This window comes from Schistocerca nitens, chromosome 5 (assembly GCF_023898315.1).
Source record: "Schistocerca nitens isolate TAMUIC-IGC-003100 chromosome 5, iqSchNite1.1, whole genome shotgun sequence".
NCBI classification, from domain to species: Eukaryota; Metazoa; Arthropoda; class Insecta; order Orthoptera; family Acrididae; genus Schistocerca; species Schistocerca nitens.
In genome coordinates, this window is record NC_064618.1 from 636,016,242 (window position 1) to 636,034,358 (window position 18,117).

Consider the following 18,117-nt stretch of genomic DNA (forward strand, 5'->3'; position numbering starts at 1 on the left):
AGTAAATATTTATTCTCCCCGACATCAGATTTTAAACATTTCCGGAGAAAATCCATGTATAAAACTGTTGTTAATTTTCCGGACTTCGATGATGTTACGATGATGTTACGATGAAGTTCGTATAAGTATTGGCATAGCCATCTATTAAGTTGTGAATACGAGGTCCGAAATGACCGGTCACTTCTTGTAAGCATATGAAGACATGTGGGAGCAGTTTTCCAGATAATGTTATTGAATACTGTGCGGTGTACGAATGCGTCACTTTATTCAAATCCGACTTTTTCACGAAAACTTTTTTACTCCATTTTTCAGTGAGAGTCCTGTTGAAAACAGATTGATATTGGCATCCTGAAACAACAGTATTTTTAATATTAAACAATATTCGAATGTGTATGTAAATATCTTTTTCTGTAATTAAATTTGAATTGATATATTTTACATCGGTAAAAACATTTTGTACGCAGAAAACATGTATTTACCTGTTTGGTCAGTATTTATCACATAATCCTCATGGTACTGAGGGATTAAACGGCACATCTGCCGATGAAAGAACTCCGCAGATGCCTGGATGTCCTCCACTGATGCCGCTTCTTTTTTCAAAACCAGTTTCGTGATCTTGCGTTGTGAAATTCTGTGCCTCTGTTTAAATGCCGTGACCCATCGATCAGACGCCTTGAATTTGAAATCGACGAATTGTGCAGCCGCAGCCAATGCCCATTGTTGTAAATTTCTTGTCGTGACTTGCTGATTTTGTGTCTTGCTTCCAAAAAATGGTCGTAGGTCCACGAATCTATCGCCTCAAATTTATCTTTCTCCCATTGTGAAAGATATTCTTTTCTCTTCAATTGGCGGCATCCTTTTTTTTTGCAATGTCGCCAAGGACCATGTGGGGTGCGCTTTAGCAATATTCACGACTTTGACTTTGTAGGCAATGGGAATCATGTCACTTTTAAATCTTTTCGGTGACAGTTTATATTCGTCTGGAGATGAATCACTTTGTGGCACTTCGAACTGTTCGTTGTTCTCCTCACATTCTTCGCAATCCTCATGAGTGTGAATTAATTCCTCTTCAGTTACGAATGTTTTTTCACCCAAAAGTTCCAGTGTATTATTATAAAGTCCTCCGGCCATTAGCATAGCATCGCGAGAGATTTCTTCTGAAGATATCGATGCAATTAAACTATTTTCTGTCAACAGCTTTTCATAATACACCACTGAGTCCTTCAATCATAATTTTGATAGATCACTATGAATGGATTCTCCGGGAATTTCTTCTCCTATTCCAGATGAGCTAGCAACTTCTTCAGTCAACATGTTTATCCTCAGATCGGAATAACATGTTGAAATATAAAACAGGCACGTCTGTTCATGACGAAATTGAAAACCAAAGTACCGTTTACTTCTCATGGCTCGCGCACAGTCCTATGCGCAGATGACTGTTCTAATCCCAAGGGATTAAAAAGCCCCTTTAAACCTTGAAACCCCATAAAAGGAAATAGAACAACGAGCATGTGAATGAAAAACTTCACGTTCTTGAGCTAAAATAATGTTTTAAAAATAATGTAGGTTTGAGAAACTTTTTGAATAATTGGTGGAATAACAAAAGAAAATGAAACAGAAGAAAAAAAAAAGTGCTGGAGGAGGAATCGAACCCAAGACCTCTGGCCTAACAATCTAGGCCAGATGGCGGCTCGGCAGTGGACTAACATTTTATACTCATAAGGCACCTAAGAGACTTTGGATCGATTTTTCTCGGGATTTTCCGAGTAGTGCGTCCTAATATTTTAACCACGCGAGGTGTTAGGGGTCCTCTTTCACCACACAAAATTTCAGACAAATTGCCGACCCCACGGTCGTGCCGTCCCCTTGTTAATGTGGATTCATTATGGATGTGGAACACCATGACTGTGATGAATAAGGGTTTCAGAAATACCTGCAATGTTTGAGGCTTCAATTTTATTATACCATAACTGGTTTCAAGTTGCCTATTGACTCACTGTCAGATGCTACACTCTTAATGATTGATAGTAGCATTGTGGGGCTTGTGTAGCTGTGGCAATCTAGAAAAACTGATACAAGCACTGAGTGGATGAGATATCGAGACTTATTTACATGGTAAGAATGACTTTATGGCATTAGTTACACTTTTTAGTGCCCACGGGTTTGATCCCAGTGCATACAAACTCTGGAAAACACAATTTATATTTTATGTTATCCCGCCACATTCAGTGCTTACTTGTTTCTTTTTTTCCTATCTTGCCAAAGCTACACGACCCCCCACAATGCTACAAACAATCATTAAAAGTGTGTACTATCTGATGATAAGTCGCTAAGCAACTTGAAACCAGTCATGGTATAATAAAACTGAACCATCACAAAAGGCAACTGCTTGCAGTTACTTCTAAGAACCCCCACCCACCTATTTGTCACAACTCTTAATTTTACAAGACCTAAGTTTCATTTTCTGCTGTTACTATTTAAAAAATGTTATTCATGCCTTCTGACATACTAGAAACAAAAAAATACAACCATTAATTACACGAAATGCATCTAGATCTTACAATATAAAACAAAGAAATTAAATCACATTCTACAACACAAATATTGCAGGTCTGGATTATACTGCCCCACTTCAGTTGTCGCAGTAGGGGGAGGGGAAAAAAAACCTATATTAATATCTAAAAACTGTAAAAATTTTCCAGTTCTACTTGTGAGATAAATTTACAATACGTCAATCATTGATATCCTTTGATGGAATGTAATTTTTTTTCCAAAAGGCATTAAGGATGAGATGAGACGATGATGGTTAGTATCTCACTACTACAGGTTAAATATAAAGTTGTTCGCTACACTATATTGACAGTTGGGTAACGATTCATTACAGCAGAAGTCAAGATTCATCCAGTAATTCTCATGATATTTAAGAAAACAAAATCCATTTTCTCATTCAGTAGTAATCTTATATGGCCTTATGGCCTTTTTTTCTTTTTCTTTTTAAGTAGGCGCCTTGAAAGTATTTGTGCTGAGTGTTGCTCTTCAACATCTATGGAATATTTGCGGTTGGTTTCCAAACAATGCTGTGTAAAGGTGGGTTACGTTTTTTGTAATTTAGCCCAATGCATAGAAACCTCCATGTTTTTACGATGTAATACAAGCCACTCCCTTGTCAAGTGATTTTATGAGTATCAGTAATTTATTTGTCCAAGGATCACTTTACAATGTTTATAGGGCAATACACTCCACTTTTATTCAATGAGACACTGTATGCCTTCGTAGTTGAAAGGAATTTTGCCTGTGCCTCCCTGATGTAGAAAGCCACTAACTGCTTACTGGGTTTATGCATTTCTATTGTCATTACACCCCCAGTTCACAAATTCCAAGGTTCTCTCTTATCTCAGACAACACATACACATCAGTGCATGTCTATAGCCACACATATAGAAATGTATCTGTTAAGTTCATCTTCCAATTCTGAGAAATAATTGTGCACACTGAAATCTATAGAAAACTCTACCTATTCCATTATTATTATGAGTTTCAAACAGATATACCAATGACCTGCATGTGATTTATCTTGCTAAAAAAGAATACAATTAAACTATATTTCTATGCTGTTATATTCTGTCTGGTTAATGCGATCTGGACTGTCATAGCAACACAAACACTCTGAGTGTTGAAGTTTCTATATCATTTCCTCAAAAGGCATCAAGTTCCAAAACATAGTATTACAATGACATTCGGGCAGCTCAGCAGTGAGTGCTTGTTGAATATTATCAATGAAATATCACTTGAAATGACAATATTGCCAATGGAGCGAAAGTGTCATAACTGTAAAGGCTAAAGTTGATCTACCTTGCACTCAAACTGTGCAGTTGAGGCAAAGCAAGTTGTATCCAATCTCATTTGTTATGTTTTTCTGCCTCCAAAGATTATGTACACTTTTTCCATGTTTTTCTGCCTCCCATGATTTCCTTAATTTTTTCCTAAACTATGATAATTACAATATTATAGTGTGCCTAGTACCCAGTGAGTGCATAGTAATTTACAATTCATAAATAAGCTCATTAATGAGCAATGAATGTCACTGATCATTACATACTGCTTGCTAATGTGGAGGCAATGATCTAATTAGTTAACTAAGAAACTATGTTAATCATGAAGTACTGTTAATTGAAAAGGTTCATACAGTACACCCTTACATATTTAGTGAACGGTAGGAAACATATTTCGGCATATTAATGCCTATCATTCGAAAGTATTTATCTCAAACTTTTCCATAAGGTATCTAAAATTGTCTGAAACTAATTATCTTCTGATTAGTTAACTTTGAAGTTTTAGACCATTGATAACTAGATTCTGAACTTTGTCATTACAGTTCTGTTGATATATTTTTTATGTTACATTTAGCGTGAAACATTTGCTAACTAACTCATTAATTAGAAAGTTCAGTATTTTGAAGGTCATAAAATATTTTATTCATTTATTTATATATATGGACCTAGCACATCTGAGGTCAGGCAGTCTGAGACAGAGAATAAAGTGAGCAACACCTACATCTTTTGTAATGAGCAATGTGCAATAGTCCAATAACTAACACTCTGAAATATTCACATATATTGCGTACAGTTCACTTTCTTCACTAGTAGGTTTAATTCATGACTTCTATGATGGTAATTACCAATTAATTCTGAGTGAGAACTTATTAGAGGAACACTGTGATTACTGACTCCTATGAACAATGACTGGTTAGCAGGGTAAGTGTTTATGGACTTACTGATTATTTTTGCACACTATCTTAATTGTTTTGAGTTCCTTAAATGTGCATGAGGTTAGTGATATGGTGAAATCATACGTTAAATTTTTGCCATAAGTGAATCGTTTTGAACCACTGGACTGTATTGTGTGCGCTAGGGAAATTTAACATCTATGAACTAGTGTAGTAGGTAACAATCTGCTTTCCTTTTAAGTAAGACCCAAAACTGGCCATATCAGTGAATACTTCAACCACCACAATACTGCTATAGACTATAAGTAGAACTAACATGTTTCAGCCAGTTTTGGAGCCAGTGCAGCTACCAAGAACAGACAAAGCTCATGCAGAAAGAAGCAGGTCTGTTCCAGAGCCACATGATTGTTGTCAGTACAAAGTCTAATGAGTTACGGGAAACTTCAGTTACTGGTGATATAAAGCCTTTGTTTTGAAAGAAGGGAAGATGGCACCATAAAAGGCCATTAAAACCTTTGAAAATTACAGTTTTTTAAGAGACGGCCCAAAACATTTGTCAATGTACAACCAATAAGATTCAGATTTCCCACTTTGCCACGGGAAATGTTTTGAACATCTGCCTGATGGTAACATAAACCATCAGATATAAAGCATAAGGAGTATATGTACATGACCCAAAGAAAGAGAACTCCTTATCCAAGAATGAGCGCAATGAGATCAAGGGCCCAATGCAACCCCTGTCAGATTCTAAATGACTCTGAAGCTGAGTTAGCTCCTCTTTTAACCATAATACACCGTGGACTGCTCAAACAAAAAAGCTAGTATGATTTTTTAAAAATAGAATGATACACTTTTTTAATGGCATCAGAAAGTGCTTGGTAAGACAAATACAGTGCTATAATCTTTGTTAACATTGTGGCTGAAACACTTCACAAAAGAATCTGCAAAATAGTCTAAAATTGAAAAGCAAGTCAGCCCGAAAGTGCTATTGCATTGCAAACATGCTCATGCCAGGCTCCGTCATTGTATCAAGCCTTTCAACTGTTTACTTGGCTGCACTCTAGAATTAACAGATCATTTCTGCTTCACCATTCCTTGCAAGTAGACATGCATGTGAATGAGAAGTTAGGCATGTTATTTTTACATCATGAATGTCAAAGAAATGATGTTGAAATGCTATGACGGTGAATGGATGTCTATCCTGATTATTGCTGTCTGTTGAGCCAGACAGTTGCATGGGTTATTAGGTCAATAGTGCGGACAACAACTGACAGAGCATATGAAGAAGCTGTTCTGGTGACAATGCTTATCAATCCACATGGTGGCACAAGACATATTGCCAAGAAATGATAGATTAGCCAGAAGAGTGTCACTCATACCCTGCGTGTCACTCATATCCTGCATCGACATAAATCTATCTTTATCATCTGTCACTATGTCAGACACGCACAGGAAATGACTTTGAACATTGTATAAAATTTCGTCAGCTTGTTCTGCAGCACCTGGGAGATCATCCTACGTTTTTCCAACGTGGGCTTTTTATCAACGAAGCAACATTTACGGACAATGATTATGCAAATTTAGGTATCGTGCACTACTGGGCAGTGGAAAATGCACTCTGCCTTCATGAGGTACAATACCAATGACCATGGAGGCTAAACGTATTGTGTGTCATTGTACGAAATTCCACTGTGCAACCCCACTGCCTCCCAGGGGTGTTAAACTGAAATACATATGCCCACTTTCTTGTGAACTTTCTACCCATTCTTCTAGAAGAGGCACTACTGGACAAGTGACTACGTATGTGGTTTCCAAACAAAGGCAACTTAGCTTACTCCTCACATGTTGCAATGCAAATACTAAATGAAACGTTTCCTACCCATTGGACAGGACATAATGCTGCAGAAAACTGGCCGGCAGGTTCCCTGATTTGACTCCTCTTGAAATCTTTCTATGACGAGCACTGAAAGATGCAGTCTATCATGAAGTCCGAACTAGGCCAAAGGATATGTGCACATGCTTAAGTAAAATTTAACACCATATTTTGTTAAGAAAAGTGTTTGTTTAGTCATTCTGATATAAACTTTTTAGTTTATTTAAATCTATTCCACCTAATTACAATTTCAAGTAGTATTTATAGGCACATTTGTCTGACAGCAGTATTTAACCTTTAAGAAGCATTCAGACATCCCCAGGCAAAGACAGGTCAGGTATTATCTTTGTTTTTGTCCCCCCCCCCCCCCCCCCGCCCCAAATCAAAGAAAGTTAATACAGTAGGTTTCTTTCTTCCATGAATAGGGCTGTTTACAAAGTGAGAACAACTAATATTTCTGTTTCGGCTTTTAAATGTAAGCAGCAATGGGGAGGGTTTAAATGGACAATTGCCTGACATAACTGTAGTTGTTTCTGCAAAAACCTGGGAACAAACACATCTGAAATAGTTTTCCTACGCCCCATCTGTTGTGCCAGAAATAGCATATGCTGTAGTTCCAGATACAAAAATCATACAGTGAAACTCCTATTTTATGTTTTCATGGGCCCAGACTTAAAAACCACAAAACTGAGGAAAGTGCAGAATCGAGGAAAATGTTTAAATCCCCAAAATATGAGCAGAGGCATATGTAATTGGCATATATAATTAAAAATAGCAATTCTCACCAATATGCTGTATAAAACCTGTGTAAGTGAAGGATATTAAATGTGTATACGATAATCTGTGATAATGAATTTAATCAGTTCTTAAAAAATCACAGATGTGTAACAGCAAGTAAAAACTCCTCAAAAAATTGAAATAGTTATCTGTGTACAAGTTAATCGAACTATTTTCCAACATGCTACAACCACAAATTGTATGTCAAAATATGCATTTTTGAGACATCATGCCTTTGTGTTCACCCAGAAAAAAGCAAAAACTGATGAACATGGTGACTTAAATCGAAAACTGTGAAGTACAGCGACAGACATCGGAATTGTGTGTGTGTGTGTGTGTGTGTGTGTGTGTGTGTGTGTGTGTGTCAATACAGATCAAAAGAAATAATGTTTTAGGCCAGCAACCGCATATCACCATTGCATGGTGTAAGTGTATCTTTATGTGTCTCAGTGTGTCCTCTGTTGTATCCTTGCTGTATTAAGTTTTTCCTGGGAGGGGAGGGGGGATCTGCAGTGGACAAGACAGTCGAGTTGTTACCGTTGCACCAATCTGACGGTTGCTTGTGGAATATATGAAGCAAGCAGCACAAGAACAGCAATACCACAAGATGCTCTGCAGAAAACTGCTGCCATATTTGATAGAATACTGAGAAAGACTGCATAGAAAAGAAAGAAAGGTCTTTTGTCGTAGCTTGGTTCGAAATGTGAAATAAATCCTCAAGGCTCTGGAATGAATCTTCTGTTGACAAACAGCATTGCTTTCCTGAAATTTGTTAACTGTTAGATGATATCCAAGTGAAATTCTGAAAACTAGAACTGTCTTCCATATTCAGTTCTCATACACAGCAAGTTTTTCCCACCAGTTGTTCTTATAGTATATTTTCACTCACTAAAGATGAGGACATTAAGCAAACCAATAAATCCATTTCATGCAACAACTAATCCCATTCCATCAACCATTACCAACTACTATATAAACTCTCCATCAAAATAATGTTGTAGTTTTAAAACCAATTACAAATTTTTTTGATAAACACAACCTTATTCTGTGAAACACAGTGATGCTTAAGGCCTTCAGGTCACAAGTCACAATAAATAAATAAAAAAAGAATGTATGATGATGACATCTTTCATTTTGTTTGCATGAAGCTTCAAGTATCAATAATGCAGCAGCATTTATTACAGTTTCCTCCTCCCTAGACATGACTTGGCAGATAAGATGAAAACAATACAACAAACAGCATTGCAGACGAAGCGAATACACTGAGAAATGTTTGCTGCTAGTGTGGACAGAATCAGAGACAAGAAACAAAGTTGGAAACAGATGGAACATACTGTACAAAATAATGTTTCCAACAGAAATATATTCCCAGTAGCAGTGTGGACACGAATTCACACTCCTTTTGGCAGTGGTTACGTCACTAGTGTGCTTTTGACTATCGACTTTTGCAAGCGCTTGTGAATATCCCCCGCGTGAACTGTGTGCATTTCAATTATCATTTCCATTCATTTAAGACACCATATCACAAATATGTCAGCCTTATCATTAAACGTCAATTAAAGCATCAACGTGTAAGGCTTCAAGAGATTTTATAATAATTAAGGCACTACACAAAATTTAAATGAGTAAGCTGTAGTGTGATGGATAAGGTCATGGTTAGCTGAGTTAGAGGTTATTGGTCTGCAACTCGCTGTGTGCCAATTCCCCCCCCCCCCCCCCCCCCCCCAACTTTGCAATGTCCCCCCCCACAACTTTGCAATGTTATCACATTCATTATGATCGTAATACAGTATGTTCTGCAATATTAAATGATGTTAAACATTTCTGTCTGGTTAGAGAATGATGAATGAAATAAATATTTGCCTGTTTATTTCCGAATGTGTGGTGATTTCCAAGTGTGTAGTTAGGCAGAAACCTAAGAAGACAGCTTACATTCATGCGAGTGAAACGAGCAGCAATAGAATTCATATTGTTCCTCGTCAGAAATACTTCGCTGTTTATTTCTGAATATGTGGAGATTTCCGAGTGTGTGGTTAGGCAAGAACCTAAGAGGACAGTTTAAATTGCTGCAAGTGAAATGATCAGCAATAACATTAATATTCTTCCTTGTCACAAATATTTCACATGTTGCACAACCACAAATATATTCCCCTAAAGAGTTCTTACTACAACTGAGATTCTCCTATAAATAACACATCCATAAACATCAATTTGATGCTACAGCGATCGACAAATCGATAGCCTCGTTCCTGGTTGTCTTCACAGCAACATCACATAATGATCACGTCAGTTCCTGCAAAAAGTAAAGAGAAACGTGCTCAACCCATCGTCACTGCACAGTGAAGCTAAATCTTGCGAGTTGTGTCGACAACACAGATCGTGGATTACATCAGAATTTCATCTCTCGCATCTCCTTCATCTGCAACAGCCTAAAATATTCCCGTAACTCCACCATGACCCACGGTGCAAAACGTCTGTCTTTTGTGCCATTTATAACTCATTCAGTCACATCAAATGTCAATAGGAAGAAAAGGAGATGAGTCAAGCAAGACATTGAGTAAGAATGTAGAACTGAGTAAACATTATTAGGAAGAAACATAAAAACAGGGAATTTTTAGCGCTGATCTGGGTTTTTCACAGGGGCTACGAATTTATGGTGTAGAATCGTGAAAAACGTAAAATCGAATTATCACTGTTGCTATGTCGTATAGCAAATGAAGCTTGATCTATGTAATGTAAGCCTGTCTTGCTGCATATAACGACAGAGTCTGGCATGAGAGCTCTGCTGGTTGTGTTTACACTGCAATAGCTGTCTCTTGCCACGTTGCTTCCCAATTTTAGTATGTTCGTGGATTGTTTTGTGAAAGGTTTCAATGTCAATATTAACTAGTGCTATACCTCTGCAACTGTCTTTCCAAGAGCTACTGAATGCAGTTATGGAAAGTATATGGTTCCAAAAAAACCTATACTTGCTTCAATATCTCAGTCGATACAAGAGTGAAGGCTCTTTATCACATACCAAAGTACATGCCCCTTAGCATGCTATCATTTGCCTAAAACCTCATTTCGATATCTGGAGCCTTCCACAAAATAAAAGGGGTGTTCCACCTTACACGGCTCATCCTGAATACCAAATGAATTAGTTTCATGAAATGAGATGGATGGAATCAAAGAAAATAAACTGTAGGAAATGAAATGGTATTGAGGCAGTGAATATGTCTTTACTAATGGGAGTTTGTGCCAGATTGGGGGCTTGAACCTGAATTTCCTGCTTTTCGTGAGTATTCATCTTAACCAATGGGCTATCCAAGCATGCCTCGTTATGCTGCACAGTAAAATAAGAGACAACAAAACTCAAGAAATATACTACTGTAGATGCTGTATATTCAGATACCTTTGCTTCTTCCTCTTTCTTTTTCAAACATACTTCATCACATTCCACTTTCGCCTGTCCATTTCGAACAAGGTCACATGCAAAGTCTCGCTTTATACGCCGGCATGGACATGAAATTTTCACTTTCTTGCGGCACAGTGAAGAATCTGGACAATCACCTGGGTGGCAATCAGCTTGGCAACGGTGTCCACAGGCAAACTGGAACAAAAACATCTAAGAGTTACTCAACAACTATGTTTGTAAGTAAGTTAAAAGCTTGGAAAGAAGTTTCCTATGGTATCTCAGTGGCAATGAAACTATTAGTGATAGAGCACAAGCTGATTTGGAACTAGGGAGGGAGGAAATCAGCTATGGACTTCTCCACGCAACCATCCTGGCATTAATTCAAAGTGATTAACAAAAACTGTAGAAAGTGATTAGCAAAAACTGTAGAAAGCATAGATCAGGATGGGTGAACAGGAGTTTGAATCATACTTCTACAAAATATGAGCTCAAAAATTTCAAAGACTTGATAACTTGTTCAGTAATATTAAAGACAATTGACAGAGGGTTTCATTCTTTCTGGAAGACAATGGCTGGCGAGTTGCTCCAAGTGGCCCAGTACTGTGTGTCATCACATCCCCATCCCCACAAGCAGGAGCACTAGCTTTGTCCTATCCCTATGTTAGTAAGCCTTATATTTGCCACATTACATGATTCTGTGGTACAGCATCTGGATATAATTTATAACTGTGCCCAAGTGCCTCAAGATGAGGCTATAATAGGCTTTGAAATCAACTGTAATTAAATGCCAACACAGAGGAATGGAAAACTACTGTGTGTGTGTGTGTGTGTGTGCGCGTGTGAATTTTTTCACATCATTTTATGTGGGCATGAGCACCAACCAATTGTCCACTATCATCAATAAACATTGCCAAACTGCAACCAAAAGTAGAGGTAATCACCCAGTGGTGGAACACGCTGCTGAGCACAACACGTTCAATTTCTGCTTCACAACTCTTGCCACCTGGACCCTTCTGCCCAGCACAGTTTTTGTGAACTAGGAGACGGGAGCTATCCTTGCAACACATCCTTTGTTCTCATAGTCCTCCCAGCCTGTCTCTGATAACCTCATCTTGCCCTTTTTCTTCTGACACCTCCTCCCAATCCACTCCCCCACGTCAGGGTCATCGTGTGCTGCATGAACTCACCAGCTCTGGCATTCAAAATTTTGTGTACCCATCCCTTCCACTTGCTGCCTCTGCCTCCCGCACTCTTATCTTGCATGCTTGCTGCATCCCTCAGAACTCTCAGCCACCCTCCACAGTCCCTCATCCGACACAATCCTCACTGCAGTGTATCTGCTGAACTACTGTCCTGGCATTGTGTATTCACGTGGCATCAATATATCAATGTGCACACATCTCTCTCTCTCTCTGTCTATCTGTGTGTGTCTGTATGTGTGTGTTTTTGTAGCTCAAAAAAAGATCCATCCAAAAGCTAGTGTAGTTGCTATTCTCTTTTGTACATCTGTCAATGGCACCTTGCCGTTACTATCCGATGAGTTGTTATCTTTACTTATATATCAAAATGAGAATTGACTTGAGAAAACTGTCAAACTGCAAGGAGACAGAACTGGTGGCCAGTACTTACTTAACATGTTGTTGGTTTGAACAACTCCTCATTTCCAACCCTAACCATCTTTCCTTCCTGACAGAGAAACTTAATTCCAAATACTGAAACTTCCCCCCACCCCCCTCCCTCCTCCGTGCACATGCACATATGCTTGTAATTTTACATTTTCTCAAATGAATTCTCTTTTTGATAGCCTTAAAGAGAAAGTACCCTCAACAAAATTAATCTTTGATATTGTGGTGAGTTGTTCATGCACACAGTCTGGTGTGTTGGTGGTCACCAGTTCAAATACAATCATCAGCAGATATGTTATTAAGTATTTATCATTTCTAGAACGTTCTTGAAAATTTTTATATTTGCAAGGTTTGCTTGTATGTATTCAATGTTTGTATAAATCGCAGCACTCTCGATCCATGAGACAGTTCGGTTGTGTCTGTAATAAATGTGCTTTCAATGATAAGTGTTGTACTTCACTGATGACCCTATTACATGGTCTGGACTTGATAGTACTATGGCATGATATTGGTGGAGATGCCAAAACACCTACATCACCATGGCTCCAATTAGGTAACACAAAAGCTGTCATCTATATGGACAGGTGCCAGAATACACGCAGGATATCATTCGAAAAGTCTGTAAATTCAGGAGACCAATGGATTTCAAGCCAGAAGCAGGTCAACTGCAAATGAGGCACCCATCAGTGTTTTCCACAGATGCTGGCCATGACTCCAAGAAATTGCTGAAACGATTCATCCAAGTCGACAAATAAAACAGGTGGGATGGCTTGATGTGTTTGGCAAATGTATATTTTTTACTTGGATGGCACAGCCTATAAGTGGTTCAAGAACACTGAAGAGAAGCTCAATAGCTGGGAAAAATTCCAGTGGCAAACAACAGCAAGTCTGCTTAGCTGAAGAACAGGGCCCAACATCATGGTTAAATGACACAGCCTTACATACAGAATGTTTTGCTCTATGGAACATTTTGAATCTGAAAATGACAGAATCTGACAAAATCTCTCATTTGATGAAAAGAGTCACAGAAGATATGTTTTAAATTCTTCTTGTAAAGAATGCCACAACAAAGGAAGAATTTATCATGAAGTGGTGCCCCTGCTTTGAAAAATACAAAAGGAAAAGAGTTGGTTCAAAAGACACGTCGACAAAGTCTTGAATGTGATCCCTATGGCAGTTGCAGAAGACCACCATACCCTCACCTCTCTCATTTGTTGGGTAGTAAGGGAAGAAATACAGCTGTTTATGACAGCCAGTGAAGTTGGAGCGAGTACTGAGTCATGGTGATAGCTCCTTATTGATTCTTCCCTGCCTTCCATAGTTGTGTGTTTATAGCATCACATTTCCCTCTATGTGTCAATTCTCCTTGTGAAGCAACATCTCTGGGGGTTCATCGAGGAGGCAATGGAACACGGAGGGAGCCAGTATGATGAAGGCATGTGAACAGCTGGGTATGGTGAACCATATGACTACCAGTGGCAGCTATATTTCTCAGGTGCTCGTTTTGGTCATAGCCTTATCGTTTCTCGCCTGCTGCAATTTTTGAGGGAGACAGCATCCGGTTGTATGATTTCCATTCGTCTTGATGTCTGTTGGCTTACGATTTAGGTGATTCAATGCTGTGTGTGACTGGATATTTAGTGCTGCCCTGACAATATTCAACTTGCCTTTCCCTTCTGCACTTTTCATGTACAGTGGTCTTACTAAAAGAGTGTTTGGCTTAGTCTGGTCTTCGAGGCTTCCTGGAGGGCTGAACTCAATGTGATTAGTGATTGAGCCTCTTTCTTTGTTTATGGGTATTTTTTATTAATCGGGTATTTGTGCCTCTGAGTGCCTCTCTAAAGGTGATTTTCTGTGTTATTTTTTGCATGTGCAATTTGTCGTTATAGTGGCTGAAGGCAGTTATTTATCCTTTTATTGTATTGGTGATTACTTTGAAGGTTGCCCTGTTTTATTTAAATATTGGTGGCCATCCTTTTTTAATAAGTGTGTTCTTAATTGAAGTTTAGTCCTTTAGTATTCTATAAACAATTTTGTTGTGTAAGTGGCTCTGAGATTTCTTATGGATGGCTACATGAAATTTTGATTGAACTGAAACGTTTAATTAGGCATATGAACACCTGAGGCTGAAGTCTATCAAATTTACTTGTATTTTCTGCTACTGGTTATTTTAGCAGTTGCCTTTTTTACTTTTTTTATCTGTGGGCAAGTGGATTTAAAACCTGTATGTCTAATGTGTATGCAAATTGTGTTATAGACTTCCTTGCTTAAGGTGCTGCGTGAGCAGCTAATGGGCACGAAAAACTATTCAGTTTCAGTTCTGTGGAGGTAAGCTCATTCCTTCTTGCCTTATTTTAATATATGCTGTCAAAAGGCTTGGTGGCCTGACAGTTATTGGCTGTTTTTGTCACTGAGCCTCTAATTATAATTGTGACTAATCAGTTCGTTAAAGCTTGAGCCTGTCTTAAACTGATATGTTCTCTTTTCTTGAATAGAGATCCTTGTTACGACAGTTAAAGTTAAGTTGCTGCTCTTTGCTATGTTCATGTAAGGGCTTCATTTGTAATTATTAAAACTGCATCTTTGGCACTCACATATTTAGTGCCTTTTGTTAATAGCACTAACTTGCCTCAGCTTGCAGCTGACTTCTCTACACCTCACAGGTGTGGGGACCTGTTAATGTTATGCACCGCCTTGTTGTTTGTTAACTTGTGTCGTGGCGCAGGGGATTGGCCTAAGCACGATAACTCAGGCCATCTGTTGGAACGAGCAACTTAAGTTCTCTTGTGTATTTTATGCCCTATATTCTTATTCAAAATTGTACCCTTTCCCTCACAACATCTTGTTTGTTAGAGTTTTAGAATTAAGTAATTGTACTGTGCCAGCTTTCTCTCAATGATTGGGAACTCAGGGTTTATTTGAAGGTGTTTCTTTTAATTGGCTGTAGCCTGAGCTGCCAATGTACTGCTTTTACCTTGTATCCTGTACAGGCAATTTAGTGTTATTTATTTAAATTTTTTTATCGAAAAAGTGGTGAAATATAGAAAAAATCTGTTTTAGCAGTATATTCGCTTCTTTTCTGGTATAAGGAACTGTTAATGTTATTATGAAATAACTTGTTGTCTTTTAGAAATAACTGACTGATTATAAATTGTAGCAGTTTCTGTGATTAACACAGTTTGGTCGAGTGCGAACTGAATGAGGAAACAGGCCCCCAGGGTCTCATTTTTACCATTTTCTTAATGTGAAATGCTACTGTTCTTTATTGTGCTTATATCTCTGTTATACATTTTGACATATTTGTCCTTTGGTGGTTGTTTGTTGAAAGGGAGTCTGATCACTACTTTATTTAATATTGTTTGTTGTTATTTGAGTAAATGTAATCAAACAACAAATGACATTATTACTCTGGATTGCCCCCTCATGCTTCCTTATCCTTATGGCAGCCAGTGAAGTCGGATCGAGTATACAAGGCATAGTGGCCATGAATGTCAATCCCATATGTCAGGAGGTAATAAGAGAATGTTGAAAAGGTGTATCAATCTTTAGCAAATGCAACGTGAAGAATGTATTTGGCCAGCTCGAGACTTATGCCGTAGCTGTCAAATGACAATCCAGCATCTGACCATTGTAATGCCCTGCAGAAGAGCAGACATTTGGAGGACAACATGCCAGTCTGTTTTCGCCGTGGATACCCTGGACTCATCATACACTACTGCAAAGAAAGAAAACGAGTGTTCGACAATTATTATGCTGCAAGAAGTCAACCATCACAGCAGTTCTATTCACACCAGACAACTATAGGCGATTATAGTCTACATGTGGGATGAACGACTTTGTCATATTCTGGACGAGGTGGCTCCCTCCCATCACGCCGTAGCCATTTACCAAAGACATACAGAGGTACAGGCTGCTCTCGCCTAGCCACCAAATTCAGGAAAACTTATGGATGTGAGGCTGCCACAGATGAAAATCCTCCATGGGTAATAATCATCAAGATGGCAGCAAATCGCATCGACACTCACCCAGTGCAGATGCATGTCGAATCAGGGGGCTTCTTTTTCTGTTATGTTGAATACTTATCATTGCCAGCTAATGAAGACTGTTTCAGGATATGAAAGCAAGTGTGCTTAACAGTTCAAATACAAAATACATCCAGCTGACAGGAACACATATTGCTAGAATAATTGTAAAAGACAGAGCATAGCCCTTCAAATTAGTTTTTTTAACACAATTTAGCCATTATGGTTATTCTCAGATTAGACTTCTCGCTGGCATCACAAGCAGGCATAGCATGTGCAAGGTCAGAGATCCAAATTGATGACATTATTCCAATAAACACGCATAACAAAGATTATTCTGGGCGAATGTCTGCCACTTAAGACATCGTTAACTTGCCGTCATCAACAAGACTAGTCCCAGTCACCAATCAAGATGTTCAGTTAAACTGTGAAGCTTTTGTCAATTGCAAAATGCTACTCATGCTCACAAAGGATATCCACATGCCAGTGACAATCACATGCATTGTGGGTGGTCAAGATCTTTGGATCACTAGCTGATACAAGCAGCCACAACTCATCCCTAATTATGTGCGCATAGGAACAGCCAAGCCAGTCCTGGATGGGCAGCTCAAATCTACTGACAAAGAATTGTGCTTCACTGTCAATGTGCGCACAGAGAAGAATCTACATAGGTGTTACAAAGATTATAGCATCTACATTCATTCAGTTGGCCAAACAGCTTTGAAACCTCTATCAGGACCTGAAACGAGATCATGGATGCAGAATGGCAGAAATCAGTTATGATGCTACTGGAAAGCAACATGGTTAACTTGCTGTGGGTCCCTCGTCACACAGGTATTATTGGTAGTGAACAAGCTGATAGCCTAGCCGGAACAGTGGCAACGACCCCATTTGTTCGACTGCAACCTGTCCTATCACCAAGTTGATGATGAAATCTAAACATGTTGTTGCAGGATGTAAAATTTTCGATCATCTACAGAGACATGGCAAAACCATATTTAAAGAGAAGTTCTGTGATCCTACACTTGAACAGGAGATAGATTAAATTCATGATAATTTTAATGACTGGTCATGGGAACTTCAAGAAATATCTATAAATAATGACAATGCAGAAGGCAGCTCCTAAATATAGACTACATGGTGAGAGGGATGAAACCACACTCTAATCTTCCAATGAGAAGCACTGGAGTGCATAAGACACAAAAAATTTGTGTCACTAATTGAAAGGACAAAGTACTTCTGAACTACAGACACGCAAACAGGCTACTGACAAATTGAAGTTGATAGAGAAAAGAATGCCTTCATAACTCCTGATGGCCGATAACAGTTCAAACTTATTCTGTGTGGACTATGCAATGTTCCATCACCTTCAAGCACATGATGCTTTGACACCTTAAATAGATGATGGATCTTTGCTATCTGGATGGCACTGTCATTATTTTAAAGACTTCTGAAGAACACATAACCTGCCCGACAACCGTGTTGAAATGTGTTGAGACTACAGGCCTCAACCTCAATCTGAACAGTGCCTCTTTGTTGCTCAAGCAATAAAAACTTTGGGGCTAGTGATGGAGTCAGTCCTAAACAAGAGAAAATAAGTGCAGCCAAAGATTTTCCAGCTCTTCAACACATTCCTGATGTGAGAAGTTTTTGCAGAATGTGCTCATATTACAGGCTGTTCACAAATTATTTCTGTA

General features: G+C 38.5%; 1 protein-coding gene across 1 annotated transcript in view; it reads right to left on the reverse strand.

The window, feature by feature from the left end:
• LOC126259444 (NF-X1-type zinc finger protein NFXL1) overlaps positions 1-18,117 on the reverse strand; it is a 111,630-nt gene that overhangs the window by 6,517 nt on the left and 86,996 nt on the right. The window contains exon 12 of the mRNA XM_049956261.1: positions 10,771-10,968. Within this exon, the coding sequence (XP_049812218.1) occupies positions 10,771-10,968 (198 nt within the window). The remainder of the gene's footprint in view (positions 1-10,770; positions 10,969-18,117) is intronic.